The 15,081-nt window shown below is 41.3% G+C and overlaps 1 protein-coding gene across 1 annotated transcript in view; it reads right to left on the bottom strand.

Moving 5' to 3' along the window:
• LOC133019933 (protein kinase C alpha type-like) overlaps window positions 1–15,081 on the bottom strand; it is a 132,299-nt gene that overhangs the window by 115,803 nt on the left and 1,415 nt on the right. Inside the window, exon 2 of the mRNA XM_061086528.1 lies at window positions 13,220–13,251. Coding sequence (XP_060942511.1) covers window positions 13,220–13,251 — 32 coding nt within the window. The remainder of the gene's footprint in view (window positions 1–13,219; window positions 13,252–15,081) is intronic.

The raw sequence follows: 15,081 nt of genomic DNA, 5'->3' as shown, positions 1-15,081 counted from the left end.
AATATCACATGGAGGTCAGGGATAGCACTTTTGGAGATGCAGACTGTGGTGGTGGTTCCCATTTTCAAAATGCGGTGCCAGAGCGTGTGCTTCAGTTGTTGGGGTACCACACAGGTTCTGATCAACTGTTGAACCTCAGATTAAGGAGGAACAATGCAGTTGTTGAGCTAGCAATGGAAGAGTGGACGGGCTCCTAGTCTCTGCAGCACTGCTCCTTCCTGTCAGAAGGAGCCCGTAGAGATTGCTCTGTTTCTCATTTGAATTCCTCCTGGGCACCTTCCTATGGTTGTTTTCCTGGCACATCCAACTGGGAGGAGACCCTGGGGTAGAACTGCCGGGAAGGATTAAATATCCCATCTGGTCCTGTACACCTCTGTATCCCCCAGAAGGAGCTGGGAAATGTTGCTGGGGAGAGGGACATCTGGTAAACCCTGCCTGCTGCCACTGTGACCTGACGTCGGATAAACGGAAGAAAAAATGGATGGAAAGGCCATCGGTCTGCTGGACATCTTGATTAAACTGTGGCCTAAGTGATCCACACTGCTCTTTTCATGCAGATTTCCACTTCATAGCATCTTAGGCAAGGTGATGGTGGAATTCAGTCCTGGTTATTTCTCCCTGGGAATGATGAGGTAATACTTCCACCGCAAATAATGTGGCAGAAGAATATCATCATTGGGTTGTCATCTCAAGTACATTAAGGTCTCTATCTGTGTATTCATCATGAAGTAACTTTTCCAGGATGTCCACCTGTGCAATGGACGATCATGTGTGTTCTTCAATGCTCCTTACATAGATATACAAGATAAAAAGAAAATAAACACAGAAATAAATGCATAATAACTGAGAAACAAAGCAGAAACCATGAAAAAAGTGATGAAACAAGAATAACAAATCAACACAACCATAGCATCATCTGTATATGGATTAAGTTCACTCAACCCTTTCAGGCAGCAGATGTTTACATATGGACCTAAATCACTTAGAACCAATCTGCTTGTGTGTGTGTGTCAGTATGTCTTTGTACATCCCTGCATTTGTTTATGTGTAAACCGGAGCAAACTAATACAGCAGAATGGAAAAACATATGTATGAGGCTGGTTATGAGCCAGAAAATGAAATCTATCATCGTCAGGATTATTCAATACTCTAATCTGTAATCCACAAGTGACTTTAGTGCCAGCAGTATGGCATTTTTACTGTGTTGTAATGCATGGGGGGTGCAAGCATAAAAGGAGGGCAAAGAGTCGAGGCTCAGAGTCATGAGGTCCAGTTTTCCTTCGCCATAATAAGAAGAAGAATATGGGAGGTTGCGCGTCATTCACAGACAATCCAACCCACATATCAAATAAAAACACAGGACACTGTTGTTACCATATTCAGTTGTCTTTGACTCAGCCAGACATAAACACATTCTATTCTCCATTGGTTTTAAACACCCACACCCTTTCACACACTGCTCTTTATTTAACGACGGAGAAGAGGGTTTTGCCCAATACGATTTTCAATGTGTTTATGTCAAGCAAATGAAATGAACGCTATTAATTCAAGCTGAAAATCTATACAACCTACAGCCAGAGAGCCACAATGATATGGTCGATGAATCCTAATAGTTAATGGTCCTGATGTTGACCCCGGGGGGATCTCCGAAGATCGCCAGCCACCGAAAAACCGCGAAACAAAACTTTGTTTAGCCGCAGTGGCCAACATGAGGTCTGTGGTAAATGGAGAGGCAGACAAGTCAGCTTAGGCACTCTGAGGACACTGCAGTCAGGTCTATTTTTCAAACAGACAGATGTTGTGAACTGTGTGTCGATGTTACGGCACAGATTAAGGAAGTGCAGGGACGAGCGGCTCCCGGCTACTCACAACCAGCACTGACGTTAATCCCAGTGAGTGGGTTCACATCCTACGGGCAAATGACAGAACAGGTGGTTCCATTCACAAAACAATTTAAACACAGAAATAGTGTTTTAATCAAGTAAAAGCCACCATTTGTTAAGCGCCCATTAGGCACCTATGATACCATTCTGCCCCCCGCGACATTACCATCAACCATCCGAAAGTAGATTTAACCTTGTAACCATAGACGTGGCTTTAATCATCTAAATGGATGTTGTCAAAACTGCTGCGGTGGTTGGTTTAATAGGTCAAAACTAGCCTAACTACCACAAATGTGCATTCTGAAAGGACATTGTATCTCCAGGGATAATGTGTCCTGACATCGGCTTTGTGTTAGCTGCACATGTGATTGTGAGCGACCGTTCTGTTGTTTCCATTTGCCCACAGCATTGCCTCATCTCCTTTAAATTCAGTTATGTTCCCACACTTCCCTGAGTGCCAGATCAACAAGACCCAAACAAATCACCAAGACGGCCGCATTACGTGTAGGTAGAGACAGCAACATGCAAGACTTTCCACTCAAGAAAAAGACAGTCACTGGCACTTAATGCAAATGAACAAGGGTTTGTGGCTGTATTACATTATGTTGTATACAGTACACTGCTGCTGTCGGTGCAGAAAGAAAATCCCAGACGATTCTTTTGTTTTTTTACATGCGTGCTCAGTGCTTCTGTGAAACACTGAGTCATAAAATAGACCAATTCTATATCAGTCTTGGGAAACACTCATGACGTACTGATAATAAACAGTGTCACATATTTTATGGCAGTTGCATGTTTTATAGTCGTCCATAACCAAAGACTTTACAACCCTGGAACTGAAAGATGAAAATCATTTCCCATGATAACAATGGCAAATTTATATTCAGGCCCTGTCAAACGCGCAACAAAAAATAAATATCAACTGTTAAGATCCTGGATTAGTTACAGGGGGGAAACAATAAGAGCTGAGAGTCTGGCTCAACGTGCTGCATCTGCACGGACTCAGCCGGAGTAGATTGTGACCGAGCTGCCAAACGCTTCCTCCTGCAGAAGCTCTAGGTTTCAGGAGCAAACACAGAGCAGATGCCAAGAGACAAAGCTGCTGGCAAGGTTTTTCCTTTCATCTAACTTTGGACGGGTACACTTTCCACGCAACGGCAATGTCTTCCACATGCTTCAATACAGGCATACACTCATTCACACATAAAAACAGCTTTGAAATCGAGTTTGTTTCATCCACAAATACACCAAAAATGTATCTGGGATCTGTTGTTTAAAACTAAGGTTGAGCACAGTTGATACTCTAGCAAGGGAGTGCAGCAGCTAAAATGGCCATTTTGAGAGACTGCATTGCTGCTGGTTTCCATTAAATGCCACACTCCTCTAATGGAGGCTAATGAGAGAGACTCCACGTGGTTCAAATTATCCCAACAGTGGGACAGTAAAACAGCTGTTTGTCTACTCTGACTGTGTTATACATACAATACAATATTATGTTGTCAAAATTCTGGCAAAAAAAAACCTCGTAATGCTTTTCCATAACTGTGTCTTTCAATGGACAGCAAGAGACAGGCAACTCTGGCGGTCCAATCTCCATGTGACATCGAGATGACAGCAGGGACGCAGACGTCATCCCACCTGGAACTGCTCAGTCAGTCCCCTTCCTGCACTCAAATCCCCCTCATCAAACTGTGAAACAGATTTGGGCAACATCATGACAGCATGCAATCAGGAACTGATCGTGGCTCTATTATCTCAAGACATGCAGGTGCCGGGGGATGCATTTCACCCCATGCTGGAACCTTCCTGTGCCAAGAGAAAAGCAGATTTGCATCAACGTGTCTTCCGGGTCTCCATGGAAGCCCAGAAGGTAATCTAATACAGCCTCGGAAGCACGGAGCGAGCCACTGCAGCGAGAGAGCAACAAGCGTCACAACACCATTTCAAACATTTGACTCCACATCAATGCTCAGTAAAGAGCAGTATTTGTAATGAATGCTCATTCTGTAACCACTGGGATTTACATATTCCAGCTAATTCCTTCAGGGCTGGAAAAATATGATAAACAGCAGCATTTCCCTGTGCAAACACCAGCATATACAATGCCAAACACTTAAGAAATATGAGGCACATTTTGAAGCATATTCATCGCAAATGCATGGTGGAAATTCAGCTGATAAATAATGCAGACCCCATGATGGATTTGTCTAATCTTAATGCAGTTGGTCTGAATTGATTTCCGAGGAAGCAGGAAGAGAGACGAGAGGTTTTCAGGGAAGTCCAAAGTGGTGGGAGCGGGCCAGATCATCCAATTCACACTTCAATGTTTTCATTAAGGCTTTATTCCTCTGAGGCCTAATGACAAAACATATAACTGGGAAATATGTGTAAAACCATTATTCTCTACAACAACTTGTACGTGTCTAGCCACGTTCCTCATGTCGATTTTTAATCACACTCCTGCATCTCAAAAACACGTAATCCTCTGGTGCAGATTTATACAAACCAAAAACACTGACAACACTGACAGTTTTACAGCATCCAGCATTCCAGAGACAACACAGTAGTCCAAATAGCCATAAGCATACAGCTTTTATACAAACATGGGAGAAGTGGCATCTAAACACTTGATTATTATGTAAAACTACATGGGCCAAAATTAGAACATCTTTCAAACAAGTTGTACATGTTAGCTTGGTTAAAGGAGACAGTGTTTCTTTCAGTTTTTCTTCCCTCTAGCGGGTTTGTTGTTTATTTAAATGTCAGTAGTAGTCTGAGATCATCTCATCCAGGTAGAGCGAGAGCAGGGACTGACATTTCCACAGTGCGCTGGAAGCTGTTGACCAATGACAACAGAGTGGGCGAGCTGGCCAATCAGAGCATTCTGGGCTTTATCGGGGGAGGGGGGTCCTTAAAGGGACAGGAGCTAAAAGTTTGTCAGACGGAGGCTGACGGTGGAAAGTGATGTGTTTTCTGAACCTGAACCTGAACATCAGCATATTGTGTCTCCTTTACGTACAGAGCACTGCCTAAGACCTCCGTAGATTCATGTATTAGTTGTAAGCTGATGCTGCTTCCCAAATGTATCTCTCTCCGTAGACCAGCCAGACAAAAATGAGCAGCACCATGAGGTTGTTTGAGAGATTTGTGGCTTTAGTTTGTTTGTTCCCTGCCTCCAGAACATGTACCGTAATCATTTCACATAAATATCACCACCAGCGAGTAGAAACCCACTGTCTCATTAATGTTGACTTTAAAGAAATTGTTTTTGTGTTTTTCCTGGAAAAAATGAAAAGTAAAAGCTAGAAGAGGCTGTTTTAGCTGAACTTTATATGGTGAGCATGAAATCAGAGTGGGGAGCCTCTGACAGCCGAGGAGGCTTTAGGATTTAGGAGTTTTAATGCTTGGGATTCGCTGGGGCAGCATTAGTTATTATGGTCACTGTCTGCGGGGCCATATCTCTTCCTGTGTCCCTCTACATGTCACCAAGGAGCCCTGCCGAAGTCTTGCTCTTGATCACTGTCTTAAGGTGTCAATCACAGCAGTACCACTAATATTTTCTACAAGTTTCTGTCAAAGGAAAAGGACCAAACCAGTGTTGTTCAAGGAAAGTTAGTTTACGCTGGTTCTTAACAGCTTTATATGGAAAAACATGTACTACTTTTTACAGCTTCGGTTAGAATACAAACCTACAGCAAGTATATATCTGAGGCTTGAAATTCTTAATAGACACTTTTACAACATAACAGGCTATCAGTTTACTGCTTTGTCCTTTAACCGACTGAACTGGATTTGTGAGTGCGCCTAAGGTCATCTCTGTGTACAAGACAAATAAACTAAATCTTTAAAAATAGCTTCCAGTGGCTATAAGTGCAGTTACATCCTCCCGTCCATGTATCATATGCTGTGTTAAATTGTTCGTAACAAGAAGAAATGACAATATTCCAAATGGTGGAAATACAGAAATGAGCTGAAATAAAAAATGTAAAGTCAGCGCTATCGTTTAACTTGTTGCGCCATTTATTTTATTGTTTTGAGAAAGAAAATAAAGAAACTGAAAAATCAGAAATCAGCCACATGAATGGGTTTGTCACAAAGTTGCTTAGATCTGCACAACTTTGTCTATAACATGCACGTTCCCAGACAAATGCATTACGTAATCACACCGTGGCCATCTTTAAAACGACTGAGCAAGTGTCCTCATGTAAACAGAAACGACGCTATGCATAGCAGCGGATATCTTCAGGGGACCGAGGAGCTACTCTAAATATAGTCTGCCATGAACTCTGCCCCCTTCCCTCTCTGCCTCATAAACACACATGTGCACACACACTTTCACACATGTGCCACGGTTCTTCTTCTCTGCTCTGCTCCATTTCAAACTGTTTCTTTCAACCTTGATTTGTATCGAACGTTGGGTCTAAAGAGGATCAAGAAGGAAGCAGCTGGAACATGTTAACCCTGAACCGTGCAGCATCGCTGTGTCAGCAGAGAAATAACAGCACAAACCAAATACCTGCATATTCTTCTCTGCTCGTCCAACAGGAGCTGACAGGATTATAAATGTGGTATTTGCTTATAAAGAGATAATTAATGTAGATATATAGGAGCAGCCCCATGGACTACCAGTCAGGGCAGAGTGCACTGTAGAGTTCAGTTTTCTGGCAAAGAGCCCAAGAAATGACAGAGGACAAGCAGAGAAATAGCAAATACAGTGGAAACCCGATATAGTGATCACGGATATAGATCAACCATTTATATGGATCACAAAGACAGACTTGTTCCTATGCATATCCTGCCTCTGTCATTAATGTACTGCTCCTGTCTGTATCGAGCTCCTAACTGAATCGAGCCAAACCGAACCTGCCCCCGCCATCTCCTCCAGCTCTTCATTCATTGTGTAAATTTATAAATTCTATCATTTTTATCAAGGTCTTAGATTACACATGAGTCCGATGACACTGTTTGTGTGTGTCTGTGAGTGCGTGTGTGTGTGTGTGTGCGTGTGAGACTAGCTGAATTGATGCATACGAAGCAGCTATGAAGAAAGATTTTACTCATTTAAGAAGAGTATCCATAATGTGATGATCAGTGTAGATATTGTGGTGTCATTTAAAACAAATCAACGTTGAGAGGGTGTCGTGTGTATGTGTGTGTGTGTGTGTGCCTACGCGAGTGCGCAATATGTGTTGTGTTACGTTTTTCCTCCCTGTCATACAGAAGCTATACAATTCGGTAACAGTAATCAACTGTTTATTGTGATAATTGTGGCCCGGGACCAACGTGATCACTATGAGCGGCTTCCACTGTAGATACAAAGAGAGATGAAAAGATTGAAAAACAAAGAAAGCTGGTGGCACACCTGCTAATGTTGCAAAATTCAGCTGGTCAGCATCAAAGCCGGCGGCCTTGAATCTGCGTCTTTGTTGTGCCGCTTTACAACAGAAGTGGGGGGGAAAGCGACAGAGGTGATGGCACAGACAAAGGCACACACAATGAGGTGGTAGACATGAAGAGGCACATGTGGCAGAGGGGTCTGTGGTTTCACAGTCATACCCGAGCCCGGGGGCTCACGACGACTACAGTGAACTGAGCCTCATGTCTCCGTCGCAAATCTTTCCTCCTCAGAATCAAGGATTAAATGATAAGGCTGAAATTATTACAGGAATGGAAAAAGAAGCGTTATTTGTATGAAACTTGCACCACTTCCCTGTATTCTTTTGGATTAATTAAATAGATAAACTAACAAATTGGGAAAAAATATACAAATAGCTAAAATCACTGATTGTGTTTTTTGTGGAGAAACATTCGTATCCTGTGATAAAAGGAACTAGTCGGACTACAAACAGTGTACAGATAATGGAAGACAGAGTGTTTTGCCGTTGCCCCCAGAGGATAATTCTTTTCCCATATGTTGTGTCTCACGCAAAGTTTGAGAGTGGGGTTTTGTTTTGAGCCCTGGACTCTTCTTCTCTAGTGGCTCTCATTCGTAGACTCTCTCTGTACAGTTTGACATGATTCTTGTGTGGTGGTGATATGGTTTGTGGGTGTTGTTGTGTTAACCAGGCGGCAGCATTATTTGCAAAGTACATTTTTTGGGTCTGTGACTTGTTAACCACATTCAAGAGACAGAAGAAGCCCTTCTCAAGGCAAACGCTCCTTGTTATGTCTTTGCTGGTGGGAGTCCTTCTCCTGTTTAGATTTACCACTTTCTTGTGATGCATTCATGTTGCTGTTGTTTTTAATTTTCATTACAAAATCAATATACCAATTAACCATGGCAGGCAGGCGAACATGTGCCAAAAATTACATAACAAGGGTCAAATAGTCAGCACCATTGACCTGCGTATGCCCTCACTTCATTTGTATGGCTGGACATCACGTCCTCTCTTTTGGGAGGCGAAAGCAAATCTCATTAGTTTCTCCTCTTGTGCATCGGAGAACACAGAAAATGCCAAGGTAGGATTAATTTGGCTAAGGTCCACCAATACATGTCCAATCCACTGAGGAACTACTAGGTCCTCAAGGAAATGTTCTGCATCATGAGGAGCAGAAAATGAGACTTGCCACTGGAATACCATGAACATTACCATCTGTGTTTATGCCTTTCTCTTCTCACATTGTTTTACCTTCATAGTCTGTTGAAATAAGGCCTCTAACACTAGACATTTTAAAATAACAAAACTGAAGTCTACTAATGTATTTTTACAATGATTTGACCAATGACTTTTTGAGCGAAAGTTGTACAATCTCAGAAACGATTTCCTGCTTCATGTCCAAGAAGAGATACAAGAAGAAGCATTAGCTGAGTTCGATGGACTAAAAAGCTTGTTATTAATAAAATCTGATACGGGATCAAACTGCGGGATAGTGTGTCCTACTAATGGATTTGTGTTTTAAGCTTACAGTCGCAGGGCGTAATGGCCTCATGATACCAACAACATCCTGTTAATCTTCAGTTGTACTCGTTGGGGATATGGACTCAACCAATAGTTGTTTGAATCATACTCTGATTGGAGTCTACTTGAAGGACACTTTCCATACATCCGTATATAGTAGATTAGTATTTCTATATTCCAAGCATGTGCACTTCAAATCATATCAAAATGATGACATCCATTCAAGAAGAAGAATAGCTGCTCTGTTGGCTGAACTGTAGACATGAAGGCAGCAGCAGATCGCCTCACACAGCCTCTCCCATTGTGGTGGAGAAGAGCTCATGTACAGTTAGTGCCCAGCATTGTACAGATGGGCCAAAAATGGTGGGTACACTGTCACAAACACCCTCTGATGACAAAATGTCTAAAGGTCATTCAGACCCATGAGTATTTGTGGACACATTAAGTATAAAACTGGCTATAGAAAAGCCATTTGATTTCAGACATGCAGTAAAGTCTGCACATCTTCTTGAAATTTTCCCGAGGGGGTGTAAGTGAGAATGCAAATGTGTCCGAGTCAGTTGCTCCAGAACAAAAACACAAAAACATTGTGCTTTCCACAGCGGAATCTACACATCATCTCTTGCCTCCTGCATAAGATACATAAGATCACAGCTCTCACCTGATTATTCTGGGCATTTTACCATTACTGTAAACATGTCTGACCTGGACGATCACCTCCTGCATTCCTCATATGTGAAAGGCAAATTTCAAAGTTCATGTCTGAAAAAGTGTGTGCTCATATGCCATTGAAGCATGCACTACACCCCCAAACACATAAGAAGAACGGCTCAACTATGAATGTAGTAGGTCACAGAGCAGGATTACACTGTCAGATTAAGCGCTCGGTAAATCAGATCTTCAAGAATCGAAATCCAAATGAGAAGCCCTCACCCACCGACAGCAAAGTTTCCAAAGAATATCATTCTGTGCAGAATGTCACCTCAATGGTGATTTGAGATACGCCTCTGCATGAACCCATGGCAGCAGGCCAGGGCCTTGAAATACAACTCCACAAGAAAAGTGTCCATGAGACGACAGGCAGACTGTTCTCAATGACGATAGCATCTAGAAAGGCTGTTACTGACAGGTTTGTTTGTTTCCACAACATTAACTTTGCTCTAAAGTTAACTGCAAGTGTCACGTTGACTGCGGTTTGATTTCTTCACCTGCATCTAAACAGGTTCATGTAAATAAACTGATGATTTGAATGCCCAACTATATCCTCACATCACATGGTCCAGTACAGCGTCGTTGGCAAGGCGACAACTGACAATTTTCATTAAATGGCCAACTTCCTGGATTAACTGATTTAGGATTTTGTTGACAAATAGCCAACATTGCCCATCACAAATTACCAAAGTGCAAGTTGGTAAAGTCCAAAATCCCAGAGAATCAATTTCTTTCCCTAGGATTTTGACTTATATATAATATAATATAACTTAAATTATAAACTGTTCATCAAAAAAGAGACGTATTTTCTATTAATGGAAACGACTTAATCCATTGATTAATAATTTCAGATTTAATTATCAGTTTGAGATGATACATTGGTTAAAAAAAATAATAATCACACAAGCATAACAAACTACAGCTTCCAACTGACAGCACTATAAACTATGCATGTGCCGCAACACCTTCGGAGCCCACCCTATTCTTGGAAAAGGGACATTTAACAGGGCTGAAAAATGAAATGTCACTCTTGTTACAGAAATGCCACTCTCCAGTTTATCACTTAAGTATTGACTGCCCTGCTCTCTCTTTCTCCACTGGAGGACCTGACCCTCATTTTTATAGAAGCTTCGGTTTAATAATTTATGTCTAAACAGATAGTGTATTATAAAGTGGGGACCTTTCCCTCTTTGAATAGCCGCAGTGTAACCAATCACCTTTCTCCAGATAAGGCAGGCATTATTTATTGAAAAGGCCCAGGCATGGATTTATGGTGGGAGAAAAATGAATCGGTTTCAATATGACACAAGAGAAAAATAACAGCAGAGCACAGGTTGTTCTGTTTTATGCAGCACTCTTTTCTCTGGCGTCCTTGTAATCATTAAATTTATTATCTCAGGTATCAAAGGCTGTAATATTAACAATGAGGGAGGATGAAAATGACAACTTAGAGGAAGGGGGGGGGGCTGACAGACACGCTGATGAAAATGTCAGCTTATGCAAAAACATCTTAAGGTGTCAATGCTCCGACACCTTGGACTGACTCACTGCTGAGCCTGGTTTCACCCGAGCGAGAGCAGGCTGCATCTCACCTCAGTGAGGGGAGATCACACAGACGAGTGGGTGTTGGGCTGTTGATGGATTCACATGCAGACATGGGTTAATACACTTGTTCCAATACTGCATGTTAAACAATTTAAAAGGTCCAGTCAAACACAGGAAACACGATGAATCATCTTAGTGTGTTAGTATGATAAGTAACGATTCAGTAAATACCTCTGTGTGTCTCACTCAATCCAACACTCTCAAGAGATTTGAGATCATTGAGATCAAATGTCATCCACAGCCAAGTATTTATCTTTAAGTCTCCAACAGAGCGAGACTGTCTCCTGTGCGGCATAACAACTCACTAAGTAGAAATTGATCCACAATGTTTTCAATAAAGTCTTTCACTGGATATACATTTCTACTGTTTGGACTCTCCAGATGACATAAACTACATCACAATCTGATAATGTTGACAAGTATAGTCAGAAGAAACCTTCCACAAAATCCAGCTTCCATTTAATTTCCATTGGACCGGGAGTGTTACTTTTTTCGAATGCCAGAATTTAAAACGCAAAACGTGGGACCAACCACAGTGTCAAAATTATATGAAAAAATGTCACAGAACATAGAAAGATCTCTACCTTAGTGTTTTAACCCATTGAAGAGCTGTGTGTGGTGCTCTTTGCTCTGCTGTCAACCTCTGTCTCTACTCTGACACATCACTGGCCCGTTAAAACATCCATACAGTTTAGCATCCTCAGCAGCGGGGCAGGATTCAGCATGAACGTAATAGATACTGTTTTCGCTGTGTGAGTTCATGTGACTTGCATACAGCTCTCAGCAGGCAGACAGACCACAGGTTAAAACAGGACCTGCTCCAAAAGCTTATCATCTGGAGATACAGTATGTTCCCAAGTAATATTCCAGCAGATGCAGAGATGTGCTGGGACCATTTCATATCCTGATATCAATTCAAATCACTTAACGGACCAATACACTTAACAACCACAAATAAATGCAGCAAGGAGAGAACTGCGGATGAGAACAATGCAGGAATTCAAACATCAAAACGTGGCTTTGCGACATTTCTTTTGAATATACATTTGTTAGACCTCAAGGGACCCCTTCTTTTTATTTATTTTTTACAAACCTTTAATTCAGAGAAATCTCTTTGGACTGTACGCAAAGGAAAATCCAAACCTCACTCTAATCTTTCAATGTCACTTGTGCTGTATATGCTTAAAAGACAGGTGTTGTATATACTGAAGGGACAGATGTGGGAAAACAGTGCAAAAGTGTCTATAACGAAGTGAAACAGGACTTTGACATCATCTGCTACCTGGGCACTCGCAGCCAGAGTTCGACTTTGGCAAGCCCCAAAGTTTCCACATCAGATGAGGAATTCTGGGAGTTGATGCATGCTGAAACTCAAAATGGCAGGTTGATTGAAAATCCCCCTTCAGCGTGAGGTTGGTGACTGGGGAGCTCGATGTGAGCCGCGACATCTTCCCTTATTTGTTCAAATTTGTGCTTCCTCTCTCACGTCTGCTCCTTCACTTCCTGTTCCACCTTTTCTAAAACACCTGTCATTCTACGGCCTTCAGCTAATGACCAACTAACACTCACTGAGCCTTTAACGACAGGCCCGCTTTTACTGAGCGGAAGCAGTTAACACCACATTTGACTCCATTTATCTAACCGAGTACCAAGCAACAAGCTCAACGAGGCTGCTTGGAGTGTAATATAGCACAAGTGTTAACTCATTATATGAGACCACAGAGACAAACAACATAAACATGAACATGAAAAACATAGTTAGGCTCATTTCCTTCTGGCCACAAGATTAAGATACATTCACAGACCATTAGAGATCCTTCTTCTGTGTTAGCTTTCAAAGAGAAATGGAGCTGGTGTCTTTTTAGAATACACCACAGAAGAGAGATTTAAATGAGAGGGTTGGTGTGCCAGCAACAGTCCATCTAACCCTAATGTAAATACCACAAAATGTGCACACTTGAAAAAAACACTAGCCTTTAAACAGCTTACACATAACACAGTCACATATACACACACACACACACACCCGCACATACACACACACACACACACACATACAGGTGCTCACAGATCTCATAATATTTGAATGAGTCACATCAGGCCAGTCAGTTTGCTTTTTACCTTGACACTGGAATCCTTGTTTTCCGAATCCCCTGTGAAAACAAAGAATGAAGAATTCAATATTTATTCTCTCATGTGTGTCTTGAATGTCCTTAGTACACCCAGCCATTCCCACAGAGATATGTTTGTTAATTCCATGGAAAGGGTGTTGCATAGTGTGCACGCAACTACTGAACCAGAGAAGGGCTTTAAATCAACCAAATCAATAAAGTAAACATTGAAAAACTAAAATCATGTCAACTTTACGACACAATGTTGCACAATCATAATACTTCAGTACACACATTGATATTCTAGACTCTAGTGTTCCTCCAACCTCATGCTCACAGTGTTAGGGAAGGCCCTTCCTTTCCCGGTAGGACAACAATGCCGCTGTGCACAGAGCCACATCCATGAGGAAATAGTTTTGTGAGCTTTGGCATGGAGGAACTTTACTGATCAGCTGTGAGCCTCAGCCACATCCAACACCTCCAGAACAAAGTCCCTCTGTTTTTAATGTCTATATAATATTTTGTCGTTTTCACTTTTTGCTATAATGTTTCTCAAGTTATTTTTTATTTTATTTTTATTAACAGATTTTCTGTATTTTTTCTATATTTAAATTCAACCAAAAGTTATCATAATAATATTTTAGTCAATTATTAACTTTCTATTTTGTATATCTGTTATATAAATATCTAAATTATTCTAGGTATTGTACTTGATTTATTGAATTTTATTATTTTATATATTTTTTGTCTTTGTATTTTGTGTATATTTTTTTATCTCATATGTGAAGTCATGTCATGAACTTGTACTTGTATAGTAGATTTTTACCTTGAACCACATGTTTTTTGTATGAAATGTACTTTACAGTAGAAAGAAATTTGACTTGAATGAAGCTGTGGGACGAATAGTGAAAATGACCAATGAAAATTCCAGAACTTGTTAATAATAACAACTCAGGGGCTGCGTTTGGCAGGTCAGAGGTCAAGCTGTAAAACCGTCGAGGTCATAAGCCACCAACAATAAAAGCATCTGAGATCACCCTCACACCTGCACCCACAGAGGACTGCAACTGTAAGTGCATCGCAGGTTTATACCTCTCACAGTTAACAGATTATTAAGTTGATGATACTCCAAAAATGAAACATTTAAATCACCTCAAGCTTAAGTGGAGACAAAGTCTGAGAGGTGGTATTTAAGTGTTTAAAGACATCTGACGTCTGATCACTGTGTTCCAGACTCTGAGGAGTGGACGGATTCTACATGTAACAGTGAGAAACTCCAGCTTAGTCACACTTTCCGTAACCGTTTTCTCTCTCTCCATGGAAAGAAGTGCGGCACAAAGGCATCCTGTGCATATATTGAAACATTTCACTGCAGAAGAAGGTGAGGTGTTTTTTCCACTGAGGCTCTGCCCTGCCAGTGAAGCTGCACACATTCTGAAGAGTTTCTCATCAATAACCGTAGCAAGTCAGAAAAAAAAATTATAATAATGTGGCTTTAGATGGAGTCTTTTTAAAAGCTTCAGAGATGAGGAAACCTATCAGTCATCCAAAGACCGTAAACAGGTCCAACCTCTGCAGGCACGCCTCCCGGGTGAGAAGGCAACAGAGAGAGTGGCTCTTGATCTCTGTGTGGTTGAAATATAACCTTCCATTTTTTTCACTTCCCTTCGACACCAATTCAGATGCAAACATTGGGTTTGTGGGTTCCAATTCTACAGAAAAAGTGCAACTACAGGAAACCCAGAAAAAAGTATGTATTTTACCTACGTGCCAGATATGGGAAAATGGGTCAACATGGTGCTTAATAGTAAAATATACAAATTTGAAGCCCGGAGCATACATATGTGGAATGCATTATTGAAATGATCATAA

The sequence above is a fragment of the Limanda limanda genome, chromosome 2 (genome assembly GCF_963576545.1).
Source record: "Limanda limanda chromosome 2, fLimLim1.1, whole genome shotgun sequence".
In the NCBI taxonomy this organism is placed as follows: domain Eukaryota; kingdom Metazoa; phylum Chordata; class Actinopteri; order Pleuronectiformes; family Pleuronectidae; genus Limanda; species Limanda limanda.
Note: the sequence above shows the minus strand (reverse complement) of the source record. Positions and strands in the feature narration are given on the sequence as shown.